Source organism: Cydia strobilella, chromosome 11 (assembly GCF_947568885.1).
Source record: "Cydia strobilella chromosome 11, ilCydStro3.1, whole genome shotgun sequence".
In the NCBI taxonomy this organism is placed as follows: domain Eukaryota; kingdom Metazoa; phylum Arthropoda; class Insecta; order Lepidoptera; family Tortricidae; genus Cydia; species Cydia strobilella.
In genome coordinates, this window is record NC_086051.1 from 1,142,088 (window position 1) to 1,168,404 (window position 26,317).

General features: G+C 37.4%; 1 protein-coding gene and 1 non-coding gene across 2 annotated transcripts in view; one reads left to right on the plus strand and one right to left on the minus strand.

Moving 5' to 3' along the window:
• The first annotated feature begins 3,401 nt into the window (after nucleotides 1-3,401).
• Nucleotides 3,402-3,474, plus strand: Trnaf-gaa (transfer RNA phenylalanine (anticodon GAA)). The gene has a single exon. It is a non-coding gene; the product is annotated as a tRNA-Phe (tRNA).
• A 1,869-nt stretch (nucleotides 3,475-5,343) lies between these two features.
• LOC134745408 (peptide transporter family 1-like) overlaps nucleotides 5,344-26,317 on the minus strand; it is a 33,882-nt gene continuing 12,908 nt past the window's right edge. The window contains exons 7-15 of the mRNA XM_063679448.1: nucleotides 24,725-24,807; nucleotides 21,744-21,914; nucleotides 20,590-20,715; nucleotides 19,651-19,773; nucleotides 17,940-18,277; nucleotides 11,611-11,818; nucleotides 10,862-10,948; nucleotides 6,773-6,922; nucleotides 5,344-5,541 (exon numbers count right to left, since the gene is read on the minus strand). Coding sequence (XP_063535518.1) covers nucleotides 5,359-5,541; nucleotides 6,773-6,922; nucleotides 10,862-10,948; nucleotides 11,611-11,818; nucleotides 17,940-18,277; nucleotides 19,651-19,773; nucleotides 20,590-20,715; nucleotides 21,744-21,914; nucleotides 24,725-24,807 — 1,469 coding nt within the window. The 3' untranslated portion in view covers nucleotides 5,344-5,358. The remainder of the gene's footprint in view (nucleotides 5,542-6,772; nucleotides 6,923-10,861; nucleotides 10,949-11,610; nucleotides 11,819-17,939; nucleotides 18,278-19,650; nucleotides 19,774-20,589; nucleotides 20,716-21,743; nucleotides 21,915-24,724; nucleotides 24,808-26,317) is intronic.

The window sequence follows — 26,317 nt, forward strand, 5'->3', positions numbered from 1 at the left end:
GGGCAAGTGCCCCGGGCGCCATCCAAGGGGGGGCGCCAAAATGGGCGAAAAGGCACGAGCAGGGAAACTTTTGTCAATCGTCAGGGGGCGCAAATTTGGTGACTGCCCCGGGCACCATATTCTCTAGCTACGCCCCTGAACATAACTATTAAATTTAAAAAAAAATTAAACACTAAGCGGCTGCAGAAGTTCAGAGGAAAAGATTCGTCTCCGAGAGTCTCCAAATATTTCTACCGGTTCTAATCGCGTATTCTTCTTAACACATTCGCGGACACGAATGCTATAGCAGTCGCGTAGTTTTTTATTTCCTTTGACCTCCCTAACAGCATTTATACGTCATTATGACGTCAGCGACGTCATTATGACGCCATAATTACTCATTATTACGTCATTATGACGTCGCTGACGTCACTTTGTTACCTGGGCTATGACGCATGACGTCACTTACCGTCACTTAAGAGATAAGCAAACTTAGCTGCCAAGTGGAATAAATAAATACCTGGACATAGGTTTGACAGCAATTTTACTGTGGACTCATCCAGCTCTTGAAATTTCACTTTGTCAGCCATTATTGAAAACAATAAAGCACTTTTAAAAAACTAGTTTCTATTCGCAAATAATTTTAAATTAAACACGTATTTAGCTGTATAGTATATTCCTAAAAGTGAGGAAGAAAGATAAGTATTATTCCTTAAAACAATAGTGACTAGTGACTCTCAAGGTTAAACAAATACACAAACATTAACAGATGATCATTTCCTCATTATAGATAAGTCTGTCAAAGAACACATGTAACAAAATGTCTGTTTTGTATAAACGGAATATTCTGCCTACACATTCAAACTGATTCTGAACCTCTAAGATGTTCTTCTTATCTAGCATGATTTTTTTCTGTAAAAGGTCAAACAAACCCGTATTACAAAGTAAACATGATTCTAAGAAGATATTGCTTCAACTCCTGTTGTCGGTAAATAGATTCTTTATTAAGTTGCTCGTACAGCTCGTACTGTAGAAATCGAGTATACAGGGTGAGCGACCCTAATGCTCACTACAAGTGTTTTGTTCCTTTGGCCTTACCTTATTACCCAGGTAGCAAAGTGACGTCAGCGACCTCATAATGACGTTCTTATGACGTCATTATGTCGTCCCTGACGTCATAATGACGTATAAATGCTACCTGGGTAGAATTATTATGTTAGTATTCGTCTTCTACTGATGCTGTCTTATTAATAATAATCTTATATAAAATTGATTTCATGAACGCTCGACATTGGTTTGGTCTGTCTGTCATTGCTGTTGCTTTTTAGTTTGTGTAGATACCGCTGGCGCTAGTTACCTTCCGTGATTCTTCTCACTTGATGGTCTCATCGGAAGATCAGCGCTGGAAGCCACCAGCAACATGCTGAGATGAGGCCATTTCGTGGCATTTTAATCTTATTCTGTTTTATTTTAATATTATGTAATGTTTGTTTGTGCTTACGAATAAAATTTTATTTTATTCTATTCTATTCTGCAAAAGTCTGAAATTATAAGGTGAGTTTTATCTAAGATGCAATTACAAACTTTGAAAGGAACCACTTATGACGTCGATTTAGAGATGAGAAAAGTAAATTGATAGTAGGTAAAGGTATATACCAATACAAGGTATATTCGTAAAGATTGAGATGCTTTTCTTCTCGCATGGCGAAACCGATGACATCTTAATAATGAATAAAATAACTACTTACCTATAAATATCGGCCTTAACGCGTTTTACCTAGTTTTTGTCTTTATCGCTCTGTATTACATATTTCATTCTAATAACATGAAGAAAAACCGGCCAAGTGCAAGTCGGATTCGCGCACCGAGGGTTCCTTACTATTTAGTATTTGTTGTTATAGCAGCAACAGAAATACATCATTTGTGAAAATTGCAACTGTCTAACTATCACGGTTCATGAGATACAGCCTGGTGAGTCACCAGTGGTGACTGACAGACGGTCAGACGGACAGCGGAGTCTTAGTAATAGGGTTCCGTTTTTACCCTTTGGGTACGTAACCCTAAAAAGTCAGTGCTAAGTTAGCTTAGACGGACACTGTTTCAATATACCTATATACCAGTGTGGTTTATCACCCTGTATGCACTGTGCAAGAAATCAAGAATGAATGCAGTAATCTCGCAAGGACTTCCGGTTCGAACGCCATCTTGATAGTAGCCTCGTGATTAAATTAATTGTTTTTTTGCTCATTAATATTGTTTAAAGTGTAATATCGATAGCTTTATTATACAATAATCTAATGTGGTAGTGTGCAGTGAATGGAGAATTAATCTCAAAGCGTGTTTAACCACCATTTTGGAGTCAACGGCCGGTAGTCCACGTGCTTCTCGTAAAATCCAGCTATCGGTTTTACGAGACAACTACAACAACCACCGAACAGAGTCGTGCTCTAAAGAGCATTTATTTTGTTTCTACCCTTTTACGTGACATTGGCTACAGGCAACACCGCCCTCAAGTCCATCAAGAAAAGAAAGTAATCTCGCAAGGTACTATCAATATTGAATAATGAAGACCGGGATATTCTTCGAGAATGCATTTGTGCTCACATCCGCTTCCGTTCCGTAGGCTGGAATGGTTTCGCATCGATGTACAATTATTGATGAGATACGTAGTATTTTGATCTAATTTCTAGTTTTTACAGTTCCGTACCCAAAGGGTAAAAACGGGACCCTATTACTAAGACTCCGCTGTCCGTCTGTCTGTCTGTCACCAGTCTGTATCTCATCAACCGTGATAGCTAGAAAGTTGAAATTTTCACAGATGTATTTCTGTCGCCGCTATAACAACAAATACTAAAAAGTACGGAACCCTCGGTGCGCGAGTCCGACTCGCACTTGGCCGGTTTTTTATGATATAGGAGGCAAACGAGCAGACGAATCGCCTGATGGTAAGCGATTACCGTCGCCCATGGACACCCGCAACACCAGAGGGGCTGTAAATGCGTCGCCGGCCTTTAAGATGGGAGATGGGAGTATACTCTTTTGCGATATAAGATATAATAAGCCACTTTGGCTGTATCTACATTTCCATAAAGGGGCCCACTGACTATCAGAATACTTTCTATTATAAATTTCTCAGTGTATTAGTTCGCTGTAATGCTGTGTAAATTTTTTGAATTAATAAAATAAAAATAAAATAAATAAATAAATCAGTCCGCCGGACGATATCGGCCTGTCAGTTGTTCGGAACTGTCAAATTTTTATTCTATCTGACAGGCCGATATCGTCCGGCGGACTGATAGTCAGTGGGCCCCTTTAGTTGCTGAATGTACATTTGATGTACATTTAAACGTAGTCTCTTTATTGGAATGTAAATGAATGGTTTGGAAACAATGGTTGTAGAATTTTTCAACCATTTCAGTATCGCCGAAATAGCTCAGTTGGGAGAGCGTTAGACTGAAGATCTAAAGGTCCCCGGTTCAATCCCGGGTTTCGGCAAATAGTTTTTTTCTGTTCAAGTATAAATAAATACCTAGGTACTTTTGTATAACGAAACTAATTTGGTTTGATACTTTTCCCGAACATTTAACCGTCTCAATTAAATTTTGAAACTATACTATAGGTAAAAACATGCAAAAATAAAAATACTTTGAAGTAAAACTTCTTCAGGCGCGACTTCTTTAGATTTTTGTCTGACGGAAGTAACGCTCAGTAGTGACACACGCACAATAGGACACACGTCGAAGTACCAACATAGCGATAAACGTCATCTTCGAAGAAGTTTTACTTCAACCGCGCGTAAAGATTACACGCTCACACTTAATTACATTTAATCAACATTTCATACATCATTATATTAATATTTTGCATATCAAGAATTCTGTATTTTGTTATTAAGTGAAAACTGATTTGGCATCTTATTAGATTAAGGTCATTTCTGTGGTGAGAAGGGTGAGAATAGGTGAAGAAATGGGTAGGGTATTATTAATTAAAAACAATAATTACAAAAACCTTTACGTATTTTATATTATTTTTAAGTTGTCTAAATAAATTAACGAAATTATCAAAACATTATAACCACTTATAGTACCAACTTAAAATAGTATGAACCACAGAAATAAATATACCATAGAAGACGCAAATGCATCTACTTCGCGTGTCCGAACTCCGACCAAGCGTCGAGGTTGACCGTCGCTCTTTACAGTCCACGCCGCCGGCTGTTGCAGCCGGACGTCCGTGAAAACTTAAAAAATGCTTCGTTGCATGATAATTAACTGCAACAGCCCAAAAATTGCGAGCACCCAAAGGCAAGAACATATTTCCTATCACAGATAAGTAATTTTTAAATTATATTATGCGTTAATTTTGTATGAAAAAGTCGGCACGCTTGGTTTTAATACAAATCGTGGTATTTGCATCATCTAGCGTATATATTAAATCTGTGGTATGAACCGATAAGTCCCCTAAAGGCCTAAAATTAACAACATGTTTATTACATAAAATATTGAATACATGTACTTACATTTTAAACATATAAACATAGAATATACATATTTTTAGGCTGAGATCACGACCAATTATTGAAATATTGCGTAGACAACATGCCAATTGTTTACGCTCCGTTGCGAACGAAACGCTACTGTCACCGTCGCACTAATATGGAAGTGATCGAGACACAAAGCGTTTCGTTGTCGTAGCGCAAGCGATTGTCACCTTGGCTAGGCACCCTGTTTAGAATAGAAACAAAGTAATGATACATTGCGTGCTGAACAGCTGACTTATATGAATGTTAATTCATTTGGGCCTACCTATACTAACTGCCCTTTAGAATATGCGGTCGTATCAAAACGCTGTATATCTCGGTAGTATATACATATGTATTCATACACTTGAATCACTGGACAGTAGCGGATTTACCTTCAGCACAGGGCGGACACGCTATACATCAAAAATCACTTGCGTTTCTATGTGTGAACGGCACGTCTGTACACGCGTCATGCGTCATAGTGTGAGTAAGTTGCTTACAAATGTGACATTTTCAACCAAAAGGTACCACATTGTCGCTTGTCAATAAGGTTGATTTCGAATTGAAGCTATATGGAAATAGCGCCTTATTGACAACCGACAATAAGTACCCTTTTGGTTGAAAATGGCACAAATAGTACTGAGCGACCGGCAAACGGCCGTCAATCTGCTGTCGCGGGGCGAGGTCATTCGAGTCGGGGCGGGGCGGTGCGTGGCCGTTCTGTATGATAATACTATTTACTATATCCTGTGCCTTCAAGCCCAGCAGGCCCGGGCCTAGGGCGGCAAGACATTAGGGGCGTCCGCAAGGCGGCAGTCTGTGCTGAGAAACGGGCGACTACAATATAGTTACTAACATTAATGGTCTAGCAAATCCTCAGTCTGTTTAATCTCTAGATACATGGCTTCGCTGTTGCTCCTCTTATCTCTTATCTTATCGGGCTGAGATTCTTGATGTTTGAACTGGTAGTTCCGAGACATGAAGTGGAATATGACGATAGCTACAAACATCAGGCCCGTGTAGAAAAAGAATTGGGTTTCCTGCAAAAAAAACTCGATTGTAAAACCATGCTATGAAAATGGCGGTAAAGGTGTCATTTCTATTGCGACATTAGTCCGGCGGCGTTGGACTTTTTGCATCGTACCATGTTAAATATGGTACTAAAATAAACTTTGTATGATTAGATTAGATATTTATTCTCATAATATGAAATTACATTATAAATTATGCTAGACTAATCTATATGAGTTTATATTATGATCGTCATGAGTATTTACATAATAATATTTAATAAATTAATAGATACAAATCAAAAAAGGTCTTACAAAATAATCAATATTATGTCAACAAATTTTATGTTTTGTATTACACTTTCGAAGTCATTCTGCTACGGTGTTACCTACAACGTTGCGTTTTAAAAAGTGTATTTTTTAAATTGCTGACCAAAAATACATTTGCTTATTGTTAGGTTGGAAAATCAAACGAAGTATGTGTTGAGTTGCCAATTGACCATTCGGCAAATCAAATTAGGTATTGTGTTGAGTTGCCAATTGATCTTTCGGCAAAATGAAATTATGCGAATAATTGGTTGCGAAATGACATTCGGCAAAAAAAAATTGGCAATGATTTAGAGAACCTGATTAAACGTCATTTTTATATCATAATATTTTTGCAGATGATAATCCGGAAACCTTAAATCCGTTTGCCCGTCCGCCCATTCGCTAGGTCCTACTTACTGGTATAACTATCCATACTAATCCATACTAATATTATAAATGCGAAAGTCTGTCTGTCTGTCTGTCTGTCTGTCTGTGTGTTCCCTCTTTACGCTTAAACCGCTGAATCGATTTAGATGAAATTTGGCATAGAGATAGGTTGAGTCCCTGAGAAGGACATAGGATAGTTTTTATCCCGAAAATCATCCCTTAAGAAAGTAAAAAGCGGGGTGGAATTGAGATAATTAATGAAGTGCCTGCTAATTTGTGTGCATAATGCATGTGCATTTTTTTTTTTCTCAGTGCACCCACCTTGACGCTTGTCTGTTTAGCCCTATGGTTGACTGGTAGAGAATGCCTATAATGGCATTAAGTCCGCCTGTTGTACACTTTTTATGAGCAATAAAGTTTTAAATAAATAAGTAAATAATGTGCTCAAATTGAATGATTGCTATGAGAATTTTTCCAGGCGCTATACTTACTTTAGCTGCTGTTACTAATACTAAGTCCACGCAAACGAAGTCGAGGGCAAAAACTAGTATATTATATACTGTACCGTTTGGTAATCAGCCAGAAGCCTTGTGACGATGATGATGATGATGTTCCCTACAGCTTCAGTCAGCATCCAAACCGCTGCCATCACAGATTTCATGCTTTCTGGGGACTCTTTGAAGGCGAACTCGTTACCCGTCACGGCGAATAGGACCTTTAACAAACACCATTATTAACATATCCCCTTATTCGTAATGAATGAATGAATGAATGAATGAACGCAATCATTTATTTACAATGAACGTATGGTAACATAAGATCTTAATTTATATACATAGCTTCCCATTATACAGTCGCCATCAGATATATCGGAGCGGCCAAGGTGCTCAAAAATATCTGAACACGCACTCTAACGTGTAGACAATAGAGGCATGTTCAGATATTTGTGAGCGCCTCTGCCGCTCCGATATATCTGATGGCGACTGTACATTCAGTCAAGATAGACATGTGAAAATATTTGTCAGTGATATACCGGTGTTTCCTGTAACAGGAGCATTAAATTAAACTGGAGGCTGTACTCTTCAAACTGACCAACATTTGCTCAGCAACTTTTAAAAATAACTTGTGTTTTGATTTTCATTACACTTTAAAGTTTATTTTAAAACGCAATGTATTGCAAAATTTGTTATGTTTAAAGGGTGACAAGCAACGTCAAACACACAGATGGCAGCGTACATTGAAAATAATATTTAATTAGTATGAAAAAGGTATAATCTAAAAATTTCATAATTTTAAAAAGTTGCTGAACAAATGTTGGTCAGTTTGAGGCGTACAGCCTCCAGTTTAATTTAATGCTCCTGTTACAGGAAACACCCGGTATATATGTCACTCAGTCTGATAAAATTAGAATTAAATACAATTACACGATTAATTACAATTTGGCGCAATTATTTATAATGGTACGTAATTAATTTAATAAGAAATCAATAGTGATGATAATCAGATTAACAGAAACTTTCGCGCACGAAGGGTTCCGTACCATTACGGAAAAAAACAGCAAAAAAAATCACGTTCGTTGTATGGGAGCCCCATTTAAATATTTATATTATTCTGTTTTTAGTATTTGTTGTTATAGCGGCAACAGAAATACATCATCTGTGAAAATTTCAACTGTCTAGATATCACGGTTCATGAGATACAGCCTGGTGACAGACAGAAAGACAGACGGACAGAGGAGTCTTAGTAATAGGGTCCCGTTTTTACCCTTTGGGTACGGAACCCTAAAAAGAAGAAATTACAATTAAAATCTTTTAAATACATGTAAATTAAATGTTAGTCATTACTTAGCAAATCTTGTTAAATTTTGTTCCTTTCTAACAAACACATATTTTAAAACGACAGAAACGGACTAACGTTTATCTAGGGCTTGTTAGAGTTGACAGGGGTTTTATGGACAACGCAATAATTTACTACCCCTTTATAAGGACCCTTTCCTGATGGAAAGGTCCTTATGTACATAAAGCATAAGGACCCTTGAGGAAAGCCTCGTTTAAGGACTTAAGTAAGAGAATATCAGACAAAAATAACCGGCCGCAGTTAGCAGCTTCCTCGCTCAACGGATTAGTATAGGGATGACGACACATGTTGAATTTTATGGGTTCCCTATGGGGCTGCAGAATGTTTTTTTACATATTTTTGTATTGCATAATGTTACTTGGCCGAATTATCGTTTGGCAGAATTACCTTTCGCATACTGCTTTTCGTATAATAAGCTTATAAGCTTCCTCGCTCAACGGATTAGTATAGGCATAGAGTAACTTATACTAGAGCGGTACTGTCATAGTAAATTTTGTAACCACAGTAAATTCACTGCCATCTGTCGACACACTTTAAAACTATAAATGAAGATTTATAAAAATACGATAAAATATATTTAAATATGGATAAATGTTTTTTTTTATTTGCATTAATTATTTTTATAATTTTGACCCATGTTCTTTCACTGATATGCGTTAAAATTGTTAAATAACAAACGAAACCGTCAACGCCATCTATACGACAGTAGGCCAAAGGTAGTCTTAGCGCCCTCTAAACGAGAATCAAATTTTCTTGATTTTCGAGGCACGTTTTTTCCTTAGACTGTATCCATCTATTACGGAGTTATATCTATCTTTGGTATAGGGATGACGGCACATGTTGAATTTTATGGGTTCCCTATGGTGCTGCAGAAAGTTTTTTGACATATTTTTCTATTGCATAATGTTACTTGGCAGAATTACCTTTCGCATACTGGTTTTCGCATAATATTACTTTGCATAATATTACTTTGCATAATATAATATTATTTGGCAGGAAACCCTAACCTATCCTACTTAGAAATATCTGCCAAATGAATATTATTCGAAATGACTATTCTTCTTCTTCAATCGGTCCCTCAATACTGAGGATCGTGACTCGTGACATCATGTCCTTCTGCTCCAGACCAGGTTCCAGGTTTCAGGAAATGACTATTAATTTCAATTTCAATTTCAATTATTTATTTAATTCGAATCATTTTGATCCATATAGTGTTAGTAAGTACAACAAAACTTAAAATTAATTAAGGTTAGTGACATACAATTACAATTCACAAAACACACACATAAATTTTAAAATAAAATACAATAACAAATAAAATAAAATCTAGGCAATCTAGATGCACCATTTGTCAACATCTGTTGCGGCCACGTGTAGACTGTTCCAGTGTTTGAGTAATCGTGCATCTATCTTACCTGCCAACGTTTTCAGGATACTATTGTTACTTTTAGAGTTTTGAATGATTCACGGTTAGTTTCACTAGACTTATATTGACCGGGATATAGACCGTGATTACCTTTTGTATTATTTGTGAGCTCCCGATATTTCGACGCAGTTACATGCATCATGTTCAGTCACCCGTGAACATGATGCATGTAACTGCGTCGAAATATCGGGAGCTCACAAATAATACAAAAGGTAATCACGGTCTATATCCCGGTCAATATAAGTCTAGTGACACTAACCGTGAATCATTCAAAACTCTAAGTATATATTTATGCGAAAGTATCATTCGACTTAGTTTTCTGCGATACGTGTTATGCGAAGTGTATTTCTGACAAATAATATTCTGCCAGATGAGGGTAACCCGAAAAATGTGAGCCTGTGAGGTCACAGCGTAAAAATTAGCTTTAGATTCCCTTAATTTTTCCATGTCTAGAGGAAAGACACGAACGAGTAAGCATACTAAGTTTGTGACCCTTGTGGCTTGTGCAATAATTTCAGCACGTGTGGGATATTTATAGATATAACAAATGGCGGTAAAAAGGTTAACAGGGATTCAACTTTATCTTTATAAGGATAAAAATTCAGGGTCTGACGCGATTAAGCGTGTATTTAAAGGTCCACTTTAGGGTTTAATTTTTAAAATGGTCGGTCGTTTCTCTTAATAGTATCCAGTAACACAGAGTACAAGTACAATACAAAAGGTCGCTTGCCTGTTTTAGCATTTATTCAATTATTCACGTACTGAGCTATTATCACATTATACTCATAGACAAATTTAGAGGAACGCAAAAAAAAGGTTTAATTAAAAAATAACCTACAGAACGTCTTAGCAAAATGCTGTAACTCCATAGTTACATGACGTATAAATGCTGTAAGGGGAACGGGTGCATTCGCAATTAGCCTCATGCATGAAGTTTATATTTGAACGAAATATGTTTTATTCGGATGTTTGTTACCGTTATATCATGTTACTAGTGCATTTCCGTTTTTAAATTACCATTTAATAACTTAAAATTATAAATAAAAAGTACAAAAATTTGCCCGCGAAAAGCTAATGAGCGAAACGCTCGAAACGCCACGTGACGTCACGCGTTCGACAGATTAATGTCATTAGTAGCAAACGTCAGTTGGGCCGCCCAACGTGTGACGTCATCACGCTCTGTCAAATTCGCGCCAAAAATTATAAGCGTTTCAACCGCTCAAAAATTTTCAACATTTTAAATATTTTTTAATAAAATAATGTTAAGGTTTAAAAAAGTATTTTTATCATTTCCGGTGTTCCAACGATATAAATTATGAATCCAAAAATAAAAATAAATTCATGCATGGAGCTAATTAAAACGGTTCTTACCTCTGCTACAGCCATGATGAGAAACTGCGGTAACAACCACGCCATGGAGATGGAATTTGGCTCCGTGATCACAATCACATTTGTTTTCTGAAATATATACCTAATATTAATACGTATATGTAGTTCGTGTTTTTATGTACAATCGTCTTGCAACTATTAAATAGGTTAATTAGTAATTAAATATATAATTTATAATAAATGTACAAATTATTTTTAATAGTAATACGCGTCATTAGTTAAGTTTAAATTAAGCGTTTTTGACTTCGGTTACCGCGATAGTTACTCATGAAATAAAACTATGAAAACGGATTATATCGCGTCACCCGTTGACCACGGACGCTGTAAAGAGTTCGAAACGTCGGGATGTATTATAAATTCAATATACGCGATATAATCCGTTTTCATAGTTTTATTTCTTAAGCGTTTTTGAATAAAGCATCTTCTATTCTATTCTATTCTATAATAAGCGCTGGTGGCCTAGCGGTAAGAGCGTGCGACTTGCAATCCGGAGGTCGCGGGTTCAAATCCTGGCTCGTATCAATGAGTTATCTATTGCCATTATATATTGCTTTTAGTATTTGTTGTTATAGTAGCAACAGAAATACATCATCTGTGAAAATTTCAACTGTCTAGCTATCACGGCATGAGATACAGCCTGGTGACAGACAGACAGACGGATGGGCAGCGGAGTCTTAGTAATAGGGTCCCGTTTTTACCCTTTGGGTACGGAACCCTAAGCGCACACTTACATATTCATCAACAACCACAGTGTACACCCCACCCCCCTTCATCTCAATATGTCTCATCGCCACTTCATCATCCATCCAAATGGAATATGTAGAAGCGAACACCTCTATTTGAGATGACACTCCCACACTTATATGTGTTTCTATCTCGCTCCTTCTTTCGTTGTAGAACTTTATGTCGGAGGCGTTAGTTCGGTGCGACACTAAGAATCTGGAAACAACGAAATATTATCAATATACAAGGTGTTTCCTGTAACAGGAGCAATAAATTAAACTGGAGACTGTACGCCTCAAACAAAATATTATTTTCAATGTACGCTGCAATCTGTGTGTTTGACGTTGCTTGTCACCCTTTAAACATAACAATTTTTGCAATACACTGTACGCATTTTTGTACGTCAAATGAAAACAAAATTAGTCAAAGATGCATTGTACACCATTGACGAATTCTTTTTGTAAATAAGTATTTAGATTGTAATAGTTGTTTAATGTATATTTAATATGTAATGTAATGTGTAATTGTAAACCGACGGACGTATAAAATGTAAAATTTTATGAATAAATAATTGACTTGAATTGAATTGAATTGCGTCCTAGAATAAACTCTAAAGTGTAATGAAAATCAAAGCACAAGTTATTTTTAAAAGTTGCTGAACAAATGTTGGTCACATTGAGTACAGCCTACAGCTTAATTTAATGCTCCTATTACAGGAAACACCCGGTATAATAGTATTAAAATTATTTTAAAACGGGTCACTCACGTAGGTCAAAACAATTTTGCTACATGGAATTTATATGAAACACTAGCATGTGGCGTCACAATCTAATTACCTCTTTATAGTTGTATACGGAATTTAAAATAGAAATTGTGTCTAAAAATAACTGCTGTCTACGTTTCTCTATTAATCTTCTGGTGCTTTATTTCATGCATGGTGTAAAATAATTTATTTTAAATACAGTCAAACCGTGTGGTGCCAGGTAAGAATAGCACCACCCCCCCTCTCTTTCCGTGGGTGTCGTAAGAGGCGACTTAAGGAAAATCCGGTGGATGGGCAGGAGCGTCCTCCGAGAACTACCTCTATCAAACTGCGGTCGCCAACCCGCCTGCCAACCGTGGCGACTACGGCAATCCCCCCCAAGGTACTTGGGGGAGGCCTATGTCCAGCAGTGGACGTCTATCGGCTGACATGATGATGATGATGACAGTCAAATACCCTATTTGTAGTAGTATTTGAACCTATTCAATAAATGATCGGGCCTCAAACTATCTCCATACCTAATTTCATCTAAACTAGTTCAGCTGTTTAAGGCGCTTCGCGCAGTTTTTGGCTAAAAATTGTTACTTTTTAGAGCTTATAACTTCTAAATGAGTCAACCAAAAATTATGAAAAAAATATATATGCATCTTCACTCTATGGACAACAATCGCAACATTAGACTTTCTTCCTGAAATTTGTAGTTTCACCGAAAAAAAAATAACACGACAGGCCGTTTTGCGGCTAACTTTGCTTATAACTTCTAAACGGCTTAATCGATTAAAATTATTTTTAAACTAACAAAAATGTTTTAACAGGTTCTACAAATGCAACATAGCTTTTCTTAATCAAAAAATATTTTCTTAAGAAATCGAACGTTTTTCCACATTTCATGCGTATGCAGCCTGAAAATGGCGTGGCCGGCAGTCGTGTGCCAGCTTTGAGACGAGGAGGCTGTGTCGCTCGTCGCTCCGTGCCTTCCTTGCACTATGTTCGCTTATGCACAAGCAAAGTGCTATAATATCGGAGTTATTGTGGCCAAAGAATAAATAACTGCAGAGCGCTGATTTGGTTGCGACGCGCATTAGCGAGCGCAACACGGTATTTTGCGGTGTATTACAATGAATGTAATGATAATATCCACATATATTATACTATAATGTTTGAGATTGAGATGTTTGAGAAAACTTCATTTGAAATAAATAAATAAATGTTTTCTAACCGACATATTATAATGTCATTCAAGTTTTACGTTTTGAATAATGTTCCATTCCATCTCGAAACAATAAATAATAGATCATAAGCTACCTATTACCTATTACGTTGTATGTATGAATAGTACCTGTTAAAAAACATTGTTTTTGTAGTTTAAAAATAATTTTAATCGATTAAGAACTAGCAAAACGGCCTATCGTATTTTTATTTACGGAAAAACTTACTATTAAGTTTATTGTAGGTTTAATATTAATTTGTTTACGTTACATGTCCGTCTTTGGGTCACAAACTTACATATATACACCAAATTTCAACTTAATTGGTTCAGTTGTTTCCGAGAAAATAGGCTGTGACAGACGGACAGACAGACAGACAGACGCACGAGTGATCCTATAAGGGTTCCGTTTTTTCCTTTTGAGGTACGGAACCCTAATAATGATGATATTCCCACGTAATGATTGAGAAAACTTCGAATTTCGAAAAATAACACATTTGTATATGAAGCTAGTAGGTACTTTAATTTTATAAGTTAACTATTAATGGCATTATTTATATTTATTTATTACGGATAAAAAAAACGGTATAAATAAACGCACTGTACGCCTCAATTTAGTACATACCAAGCTTTAGCTATAAATCTTAATCCGTCGATTTGACTTAGGTATTTATTTGTAAGAAACAGATAAAACACAAATTAACTAATTGAGGCTTGTAAAGTATAATGCATAAGGGAATATATTTTTATTATAATTTACGACCTCTACACGCATGATCTACTCATACTCAAACAACAAAATATCTGCAAAAGATACACAAATACGAGGTATAGCGCCAAATGCCGCGCGCCTCTGGGCTGTAGGTTATTCTTTGAACCTCGTTCCGCCGCAGTCGCCGCACCGAGACGAAATTCACGTACGATCGCAGTGAGCGGGGTGCGGGTACAGAGACGCTGAGACGCTCAAGGCCAAATCAGCGAGAATCGTCTTAAGCGTGAAGAGGTACTTTTGCATTTATAATATTAGTAGGGATAGAGCTGTTTTTAAAAGGTAATTTCAAGTTTAAAAAAAAAAAAAACAAAAAAAAAAACAAGATAGGTATATGTTTAGCATCTTAAAGACCCTTCAAAATATTTAAACCATCGAATATTGACGACAAGGATATAGATTAATGGCGCCGTCCTGCCCGTTTCCGGTCCCATAATGGCGGCACTTCCGGTCGATTTCGTACAGGATTCACGGTCTTATTTCCGGTGGGATTCATTTACACAATTGGATTATTTTAGAAACCCGTGTAAAGATTAAGAGGCCGTAGTCGATTTTGGAGCAAAAATTTTAAATTGATAGATTTAGTCGTTGAAATTATACACGTTTTGTTACGTAATATCTAAATAACAAGTATTGGTTTCTATTAGCACGTTTTCTCATCTTGCCTTTTAATAATGAGGTCGCGAGCGTCTGTCACCGGTAATATATGAAGAGAAGGGGCAGTTTTTAAAAAATCATCAAAAAATTATGGTGGTAAATTATACAAATTGATGTATAAGAATAGTTAAGCAAATGTTGTAGATTGTTCAAGTATCCAAATTACGTTGAAATTAAGTCGATTTTCAGAGAAATTGTAACTTGTTTTGAAGTAATTTCTGGAGAAAATTGAATTCGTTTAATTATCATTTTCTAGAACTCTAAGTCATATAACAAAAATGTAATCTGATAAAGGTCAAGTACAGAATATGTGTAATACAAATTTACCATTTTTAGCAGTCCAAACTTTACGAAATTTACAAATAAGAGCGACAAAATCAGTGCTTTACGCGCGTTTACCTAAACGTCCTTCAGAAAAAAAATCATTACTAATTTAGTGAGTCTGTTTTCAAAAAATTGATCTGATAAAAGGCAAGATAAGAAGACGTGCTAATAGAAAGCAGTACTTGTTATTTCAATTTGGTAACAAAAGGTGTACAATTCCATCGACGAAATCTATCAATTTTACATTTTTGCGACTAAAATCGACACGGGCCTCTTAAACATGAGTCTTTCAGAATGTAATCGTCTCACATACAATAGGGTATTTGACTGTATTTAAAATAAATTATTTTACACCATGCATCAAATAACCAGAAGATTAATAGAGAAACGTAGACAGCATTTATTTTTAGACACAATTTCTATTTTAAAACTCGTACAATACTAAAGAGTAGATAATTTGATTGTGACGTCACATGCTAGTGTTTCGTTTTGACAGTTCGAAAAAGAAACTGATTCGACTAGTATTCAAATACCCTATTGTGAAATCCTTCAATAGTTAAGTTGTAGGGTAGGGGTATTTGGTGACACGCCTAATTCGGTGATACAAGTTTTGAAGCATGACACCCAGGAAAGCTAGTGAATTAGGGCCTTTTAAATGGGACCTCACGGCTTCACGGCTTCGGCGGCTTTGCCGTGAGGCCCATTTAAAAGGCCCTAATTCACTAGCTTTCCTCGGTGTCATGCTTCAAAACTTGTATCACCGAATTAGGCGTGTCACCTTACTCTGTCAGTACCCTTAGTGTAAATTTAATTTGATGAGCGTGACATGACTAACGCGTTTTCTAAAATAAATATTGAAAACCTGATTCTCACAGATCCTGGTGTTTTTGGGTCCTTTCAACTCAGAATCACTAGCATTTTCAATCCTGATGATAAAAAAATGTCCCAATAGTTTGTATGAAAATTTTACGTTCCACTACGTTACGCACATACGTGGGAAAAAAACCGGCCAAGTGCGACTCGGACTCGCGCACCGAGGGTTACGTACCTTTTAGTGTTTGTTGTTATAGCGGCAACAGAAATACATCATCTAAGTTGCTAAATTATAGTATTATTGCTGTGTATTTTGTAAATGAAAATTAATTTCCATTAACAATGAAATAAAACTATGAAAACGGATTATATCGCGTATATTGAATTTGTAACACATCCCGACGTTTCGAACCCTTTACAGCGTTCGTGGTCAACGGGTGACTGAGGAAAAATTACAAAGTGATAGTGGTATTTTTGCACTTTGTAATTTTTCCTCAGTCACCCGTTGACCACGAACGCTGTAAAGGGTTCGAAACGTCGGGATGTGTTATAAATTCAATATACGCGATATAATCCGTTTTCATAGTTTTATTTCATGAGTAACTATCGCGGTAACCGAAGAGCCTAAAGGGGCCCACTGACTATCAGTCCGCCGGACGATATCGGCCTGTCAGTTAGAACAAAAATTATTTCCATTAACAATGTTTGCCATATTTCTCGCCTGAAACCACAGTGCCTGAAACACAGGGTACCCTAGTTCAGGCACATGTAGAACATCACTATTTTGTAAGTTTTTTGTTTTGTATGAATGTAAGCATGCCACGTGTTTTTTTGAATAAATTATATTTATGTTATGTTTATGTTTATCTGTAAAAATTCCAACTGTTTAGCTATTACGGTTCATAAGATGAGCGACGGACAGACGGACAGCGGAGTCGTAGTAATAGGGTCCCGTTTTTACCCTTTGGGTACGGAACCCTAAAAATCATACTAAAGCGTGACGTAATGGAATGGACATTTTGGGACATCTTTCTGTAATAGCAGCATGGAGAACGCTGTCCATTCTGAGTAGAATGAGCCTAGAGGGGCCCCCTGACTATCAGTCCGCCGGACGATATCGGCCTGTCAGTTAGAACAAAAATTTGACAGCTCCGAACAACTGACAGGCCGATATCATCCGGCGGACTGATAGTCTGTGGGCCCCTTTAGAATGTAAAGATTTGAAAGAATCAGGTTTTCAATATCTGCGCGCTTTTCAAAATCCCATACAAAATATGACTTAACGCAAACGTAAACGTTTTCACGCTATCTAGTAAAAACCGGCCAAGTGCGAGTCGGACTCGCCCACCGAGGGTTCCGTACTTTTTAGTATTTGTTGTTATAGCGGCAACAGAAATACATCTGTGAAAATTTCCACTGTCTTGAGATACAGCCTGGTGACAGACGGACAGCGGAGTCTGAGTAATAGGGTCCCGTTTTTACCCTTTGGGTACGGAACCCTAAAAACTACCCTAGGGGTTCTGGACATCTATATAACTCGCATGGCATTTGGCAATGATAAAGTGAGGCATCGTTTTATTATTATATATGAGGCAAACGAGTAGACGGATAGCCTGATGCAACCGCAGACAACACCAGAGGAGTTGTAAGTGCGATGCCGGCCTTTAAGATAGGAGTACGCTTATTTTTTGAAGGTCGTATCGGTCCGGAAATACCGCAGGCGACATTTCATTCGACAGTTTAGCTGGAGATAGGAAGTTCAACATTAATATAAATAAATTTTTAAACATTTAAAAGTCCCCACCTTACTACAGGCAAGCCTGATTTACTCTTATCCACATTATCGAAAAATCCATACACTTCATCCCCGTCCAAGAAATATGAGTTCGCTTTATTCTCCTTTAAAATAAATTCTCTCTCAAAAGAATTATTACTTCGCAGAAAATCTTCGTTGATAGATAATCTTTCAAAATTCAATGTTATGTTCTCTGTTCCGTAGATTTGGAAGTCTTTTTTGAAGTAATAGTGGTGTGGTGGTAAAGAGTATGATATGTTGTAGTTTGTGATATTGACTGAGTATGGATTTCCGTTGAATATCCGAAGTTGTCCCAGACCGGGAGTTGGCAGTTGCGGGTAGGTCGTCTGTGAAGGAAATAGTTTAGGTTAGTTTCGATTTTCAATTAAAGCCGGTGATAGATATTTTTATTTTACAACTGGTTTTCCTTCTTAAATACGTCGAAAGTTCATAAATAGCTCGATCAATCCATCTAGACTGGTATAATCAATGTAATTCCATAGTAGCTAGCTTCAATGTAATTTAAGTTATGTAATATATGCCTATATATATGGGGTCTCTTTGTTTCACATTATTATTGAAAGTCATAATGTAATGATTGTCATATTATCATTAGTCATAATTCTGAAACCGTTAACTTTTCAGGATTTTCCTCAGGTTATCCTATAGATAGGTTAGGTTAGATTTGTTTTATGGCAATCCTGAAAAGTTACACGTTTCTGAGAAAAACCAAATTATGACTAACGAAAATGTGGACAAACAATACATTATGACTTATAACTACGTTGTGCTTACCCTATTATGCTTGGTTTTGGTTTTTTTTGTTGCTGTAAGTTTTGTTATGTTTTTGCGACAATAAATGACTTTTTATTTATTTATTAGTAATTTAATGTAACATTATCTGCGTAAAAATCTGACGCATAGAGTATCGTAAATCGTAGAGTATGAGACTTTAGATAACTAGTTTTGGAAACGTTATAATATAAACCTTCGAAACGGAAACTGAAAATATTTTAATTGCACGATATTTTTACAGGAATTTCGGATTGCAAACAACACTATACACTTCTCAACATATTCAGGAATAGTTGTAAGAAATTTTATTTACAATGTAGGAATTTCAAATTGCGAATCTATCCGAAATCTATCCGAATGGAAGTTGCGCAGTACCGAGAAAATAGCAGAACGACTTGAAATACTTCTGCGTATTTGCAAGTTTGAAAAAGTTTCCATCTAAAACCGCCAGTGTAGGAACTTCAGAACTCAAACCATTTACTGTCTACGAATGTTTTTTTACCATTGCAATGTGGGGAATTCTCAAGCTTTAGCAATATCACTCCAAATTGAAACTGAAATCTGAACACGAAAAATTTTAATATTGTCTTCGGTTACCGCGATAGTTACTCATGAAATAAAACTATGAAAACGGATTATATCCCCCGCTCGCCGCCCCGCTCGTCGCTACCCGCCCCGCTAGCCGCCCCGCTCATCGCTAGCCGCCCCGCTCGCCGCCCCGCCAGCCGCCTCGCTCGTCGCTAGTTGCCCCGCTCGTCGCTAGGCGCCCTGCTCGCCACCCCGCTCGTCGCTAGCCGCCCCGCTAGCCGCCCCGCTCGTCGCTAGCCGCCCCGCTAGCCACCCCGCTCGCCGCTAGCCGCCCCGCTAGCCGCGTCACGCACTTCGAAGTCGGTGCTGAGAGCTTGTACAGAATATAAAAAAGTACCTTGAGATATATCTCCATGACGGCGGACACTATGAACGCGATGCCGGCCAGCACACCGCCAAGCGTCAGCTTATGTAAAGGATTCACTAGCATGTTACGTCGCTCGAAAAATGGGTAAACGTACTGAAATTGAAATTATATTATGTTATCGTTTTTATAATCGAAAAACACAAAGATAATTTGCCAAAATACGGTATGTTTTTGATTTATATAGTTAGTTATCACTGTGCAGCGTTGTGCAATGCAGGTTTGCATTTGCACTACGCACTACTACCAGGGGTCGGAAACCGGTATTTGCTCCATACAAAAATACCGGTATTATTACGTTCTTTTTCGTTCTTTTGTTTATAATTTCATTTTTAATGGGACGTTTTAATAATGCAAAATTGTTTCCTGTGAAACAATTTTGCATTGCATTGCATTGTTTTTGCATTGTTGCTGGTGACTTCCAGCGCTGATCTTCCGATGAGACCATCAGTCCTACGTAATGAGCATAAAAAAAATCAAAATATTGGGCTATTTCGGGGTTTAAAAAAAATACCGGTTCCGAGCCCTGACTACTACAATAGGTCGGTGAAAGTTTGCTTTCGTATTTATAAATCTAAACTTGTAGTAAAAACTCTTTGGTTGTAGTATTTGCTGGCTGATTTTGATACCAAGAGATTACATTAAAACATAAACAAAATTTTTTTTTTAACTATTTGCCACCATTTTCTTTCCTATTGTTTTTCTGTCCGCCAAAATGAGTGAATATTTGAAATTTTTATAAAAGCGGAAATTGCGACGCAATAATCGTTGACATATAATTTCATATATGACAACAGGCGTGTGCAACCTCTACACACACGCTCTACTTGCTCCAATGTGTTTGCCTTTAATTCTAGAATCCATATAGGCATATAGGCTAATATTTGAATTCAATAACAAAAAACAGCTTACCTTTTGTAGCAGCGGTATCAGTATGATAATGGATATGGGGTTGATAACTTGCAGCTGGTCCGGCTTGATGGTGACGAAGCCCAGGTTTCCGGAGACCTTCGTCGCTTGTAGTGTCCAGCGAGAACCCTGCACGAAAAAATAATCCTTATTTAATAAGCTCTCTAGTGGCGGAGGCCGGATTCAGGTTACGCAGCTAGTGCCCTAGATCTAGAGCAAAGAGGCTACCCGGTACCCATCCCAATTTCTTGAGTTTATAAAATTTTAGCCGCGCCGCGTAATGGATGACTCACGCTAGACCGGACCGATTATATATATTACTTAACGATTATTGTAATATAAAAAAGAGTAGTATAATATATATGAGACCTCCGCCACTGGAGGAATTGATCACTTTTTCTTATTATATGAGATCTATTTCAGTTTATAATTTATATACAGTAGTGTGACTACTTAAAAAACACAAATCAAAATGCGAAACTACAAAATAAATAAAAACACAATGAAACATAGTACAAAACACAAATTAAACACTAATCAGATTTGGGCGACGACGTAACATGTTATCTGATCCGGCACACATGCACTTACCATCTAATCCAGCAAGGCCCAGAAAACAGGTAGGACAGTGAACAGCGTCAGTATAGAGAGCGTCTCCTTGATATCCCTGACAAAGCGCTGGTATGATGCTGCTGTCCAGTCAATAGGAGTACAAGCACACTTACCATCTAATCCAGCAAGGCCCAGAAAACAGGTAGGACAGTGAACAGCGTCAGTATAGAGAGCGTCTCCTTGATATCCCTCTGACAAAGCACTGGTATGATGCCGCTGTCCAGCCAATGGGAGTACAAGCACACTTACCATCTAATCCAGCCCAAGGCCCAGAAAACAGGTAGGACAGTGAACAAGATCAGTAAAGAAAGCGTCTTCTTGATGTCCCTGATGAAGCTGGTCTGATGCTAGGTGCTGTCCAGCCAATGGGAGTTATTCAACTGCACAAGCACACTCACCATCTGATCCAGCAAGGCCCAGAAAACAGGTAGGACAGTGAACAGGATCAGTAAAGAAAGCGTCTTCTTGATGTCCCTGATGAAGCTGGTCTGATGCTAGGTGCTGTCCAGCCAATGGGAGTTATTTAACTGCACAAGCACACTTACCATCTGATCCAGCAAGGCCCAGAAAACAGGTAGGACAGTGAACAGGATCAGTAAAGAAAGCGTCTTCTTGATGTCCCTGATGAAGCGCTGGTCGTACTGATGCTGCGTGCTGTCCAGCCAATGGGAGTTGGCGTCCTTCTTTCGCCGCAGTATTAGGTTTTTGAGACCCAACTGTAAGGAGAAATATATGTTATAATTATTTGGGATACAACTGATACAAGTTTGATTCACACAAGAAAAAGTTGACACCAGGGACCGGACAACCCTTTCCGCGATAAAACCCTTTCAATGGGTGACACTTAAACACGGCTAACACATTGAAAGACTTTCCCTTTTGAACTGCAAGCCCATTCATACCCTTACCTTTGACTAACCCTTACCGAAAAGCTAACCAAAAATAAGGCTAGCTCTTAATAAGGGTTACCCTTATCTTTAAGCGCTTTTTATAAAGGTTTCCCTTTGCGTGAAAGAGACAGGATTAGTATATATCTACGGTAGTGTATGAAAAGGAAAGAAAATACGTGCCTAGTCAAAGAACGCCGCCGTCGCCGCCGACGATCGCTCGAATTCGAAGTAATGTGTGCTTTATGAACAAGGTAGATGACTTAAATTAGCACGCTTATATGCTAAAAGGGAAGCCCTTTATAAGGCTAACCCTTATAAGCAATATGCAAGGGGTTGGTGAGCGGATGATAAGGGTTTTGTAAGGGTATTTGGGCTACCGATTACTCAAATGTGGTAGCTTTATATAAGGGTTTTTAAAACCAAAACAAAGGGTTTCGTCTGGCAAAGGGTATGGTGAGTTAAGCCTTATGCAATACCCTTATAAAACCCCGATAAGGGATAGCGGGCCGGTCCCTGGCTTGACACTCCAGTGAACACGAGCTGATGCATAAATACGAGTATAAGCAACGATTCAACGGAGCCACGCCGTTCTATCGCCAAAATAGTGTTTAGTTTTGAAGTTTATGAAATTTATATGTATGTTATCTATAAGGTACGAGTATATGCAAAGATAGATATAATTCCGTATTAGATGGATACAGTCTAAGGAAAAAACGTGCCTCGAAAATCAAGAAAATTTGACTCTCGATCAGAGGGCGCTACTAGCTTTGGCCTACTGTCGTATAGATGGCGTTGACGGTTTCGTTTGTTATTTTACAATTTTTACGCATATCAGTGAAAAAACATGGGTCAAAATCATAAAAATAATTAATGCAAATAAAAAAAATCATTTATCCATATTTAAATACATTTTATCGTATTTTTATAAATCTTCATTTTCAGTTTTAAAGTGTGTCGATAGATGGCAGTAAATTTACTGTGGTTTACAAAATTTACTATGACAGTACCGCTCTATTGGTATATGTAATATGGGCATTGTTGCCTGAATAAAATTTTAAAATAAATAATAAGTGATAATTGTATCTTACAACTTGTATAAACGGGTTATTTGGGATAATTGGGATCAATCAGAAAAGATGGCTTTACCTTTACAGGAGAGGTTGTGAACGTAATTGATTGTCTATGACTCGAAAATACAAACGCGATCTTAAATGTGAGAATGGCAATTGAAAACATCTTTACGCGCAAACTTTAATCATTCTTATTAATCACATTTAAAATCGGGTCTATCACGAATTTATTTTGTTACCTTTATTTACCGACGTTTCGACACGGGTTTCACTGGTCATGGTCGCGGCTAACTGATGTCCCAGCAAAATATTGCGATAAATGATTATATTATATATATTGTGATGTGATTAATATATGTGTTCAAAACGCGAAAGTTTTAAATGTTTAATCATTCTTATTGGTGAATTAGAGAGCAAATTAAACGATCTTGAACATAGAAATTTCGTAAAAAGGTCCTATACTGATTATTACCACATTACTGATGTTGTGAGCAGGGGCCCTATTCGAGATGCACAACTGTCAGTTTCGGCTTCAACATCAGTTCAACAGTGGAATGAATCATTTGTTCATCAACTGTGGAAAGTATCATTTGGTTGTACACCAAAACTCATTCATTGAAAAAATTATGCAACAAAAATCAACTTTGTTTTTTTACTACTATACGGTTTAAAATGGCTCTGAACTCTGCGTGGTTCGGTTTGGTTTCGTTGTCACCTAACTGTGGATTGCTAATGTCAAATTTACCTATTTGACAACACACGATTTCTTCCATTCAACTGAAGTTCAACACGAAACGTCACTTAACGCATGTCGAATACCGCTCCTGGTCACTTATGCCAGTTCACACAGTAGGGTCTGCCATCTAGTGACCTAAATCGAGAATTTAAATTTGGCATTATCTTCGCGCCATCAAACTTGGTGATTCTGTCCCCTACAATTCAGCACGCTCCCTAAATTAATTAGTGGCTAGTAAACTCTGTACTCAAATATCAACCCATTTAAAGTTTAACCGAAATTTAACCCCTCTCATATCCTAACGTTACCAAGATTAAGTTAAAGTTTACTCGGTAATGGGAGTAAACACGATATTGTTTACCGCAAACTACAATATCAATATTGTTAGCGTTCAGTTCGCTTGTTGAATGCGAAAACAGGTTGTACGAGTATCTGTATAACTAGACCACCAAAAACATTTTCATGTAGATTGTTGCCAAGATGAAACCATAAGGCTCGCACTGTCAAAAAGTTATCAGATGACTTGTAGAGCCATTAAGAAATTCCAGCCTGTATATAATGTCAAATATGCGTTACGGACTAATAATGTGGGGAAACAGCAGCAATAAATATATAATTTTTAAACTGCAAAAAAAAATGTCTGCGTTCCATTTACGGTATGAGACACAATTAGAATCATGTAGGCCTTATTCATAATTATAATAATTATAACAGAATACTTACTTTCCCATAACATTATAGACGACGTATGCATATTTGTAAAATTTCCTGTGAATCTTTCCTGGAATTTATGAGAACTTCAGTGTGTGAGTGTGTGAGCATATACTTACAGTGACACATTTGACGAAGTCTATCACCACGTTCCCCTGAGGCTTCTTGATCACGTATCGACTTTTGGCGCTGACGAAAATCACTGAAAACAAACCGAAATTAAATACAAACATTGAAATAAACTCATATTCGTCTTTTCGGGTTATTCCGACTAATTACCACCAAGTCGTAACAAGTCACAGCCAAAATTTATATATATTTATGCCAGGGATACACTGGAGGACAAATGTCAACAGATGCCAGCGACATCGGGTCAACTTGATATGTCTGGCAACATCGACACAGAATAAGTAATAGTATTATCATACAGAACGGCCACGCACCGCCCCGCCCCGACTCGAATTACCTGGCAGCCCCGCGACAGCAGATTGACGGCCGTTTGCCGGCCGCTCAGTACTATTTTTAAGCAACTTACACAATGACGCATACCGCGTGTACAGACGTGCCGTTCACACATAGAAACACAAGTGATATTTGATGTATAGCGTGTCCGCCCTGTGACAACGACCCGTGTCGCCAGTGTGTGGCCGGCATGTCGCTGACACGTGTCGCGGGACATTTGTCCCTGGCTTAGTAGTTATAACCTGATTTTAAGAGTTAAGACACAATAACTGTGCCTTCTTTGCAGAATATTAGTGAAACTACATACTTAGGAAGAAGTAAAAATATTATAAACGTTAAATTGGGTCCACCGTACGTTATTTCCCGCCGTTGTTTTATAAAAATAATCCATTGCAGCAACAAAAATTATCTTTATTTATTTGCTATTTATTACATCATCTGTTTTCATATTTATGACAAGTCTTCGCTAAGTAAGCAAAGTTTTCCTTCGCTTTTTAAAGTAAATATAGGTAGATATTATAGACAGGAAGTAATAGTTTGTGCTAAATATAGCCAGATAAGAATAATATCGCGCTGAAAATAGAGAATCACCTTCATTGGAATAACAAAGATAAATTAGAAGGTCAGGCCTGTCTAGAATTGGATGGCAAGATACAGTATTTAACTATTTACCTAGCATCGTTCTGTTCTGCCATTCCACAGCAGAACAACCAATGCTATTATAAATACGCTTTATTAAAATCAAGATTACTCTTTTACACATAAATAAACTGACTTTTATCTTGTTATTGTTGAACCAACTAGTTTTATATTTTACTATTTTGCAAAACACGCTCGTTTAAATATACAGTAAATATTTAGAATTTTTGCGTTTGTAAGACGCAGCGTTAGTTGAACTTACTATACAGTGGAACCTAAATAGCACGAATCTCAAGGGAAACGCCAAAAATTTCGTGTTATCGGGCATCGACTTAGGGAGGTTCTTATGGGTTTTTGTTCATTTTAAAGAGGTTTCGAGTTACAGGGGTAAAATGTATAAAAATTCGTATTAAAGAGGTAGTTATACAACTTGTAAAGTACAGTCTTATTGTCTTTTTCGAGTTACAAAGGTTCACTCAACTATGGAGCACAGCACGACGAAGCCGGGAGCGCCGAACGCCAGTGAGTAGCAGTTTTTATCACCAAAGCAGTGGACTTCTGTCCGCAGTATAATAACACGGACTTGGCTATTAGACTTCCTGCAAGAAAGA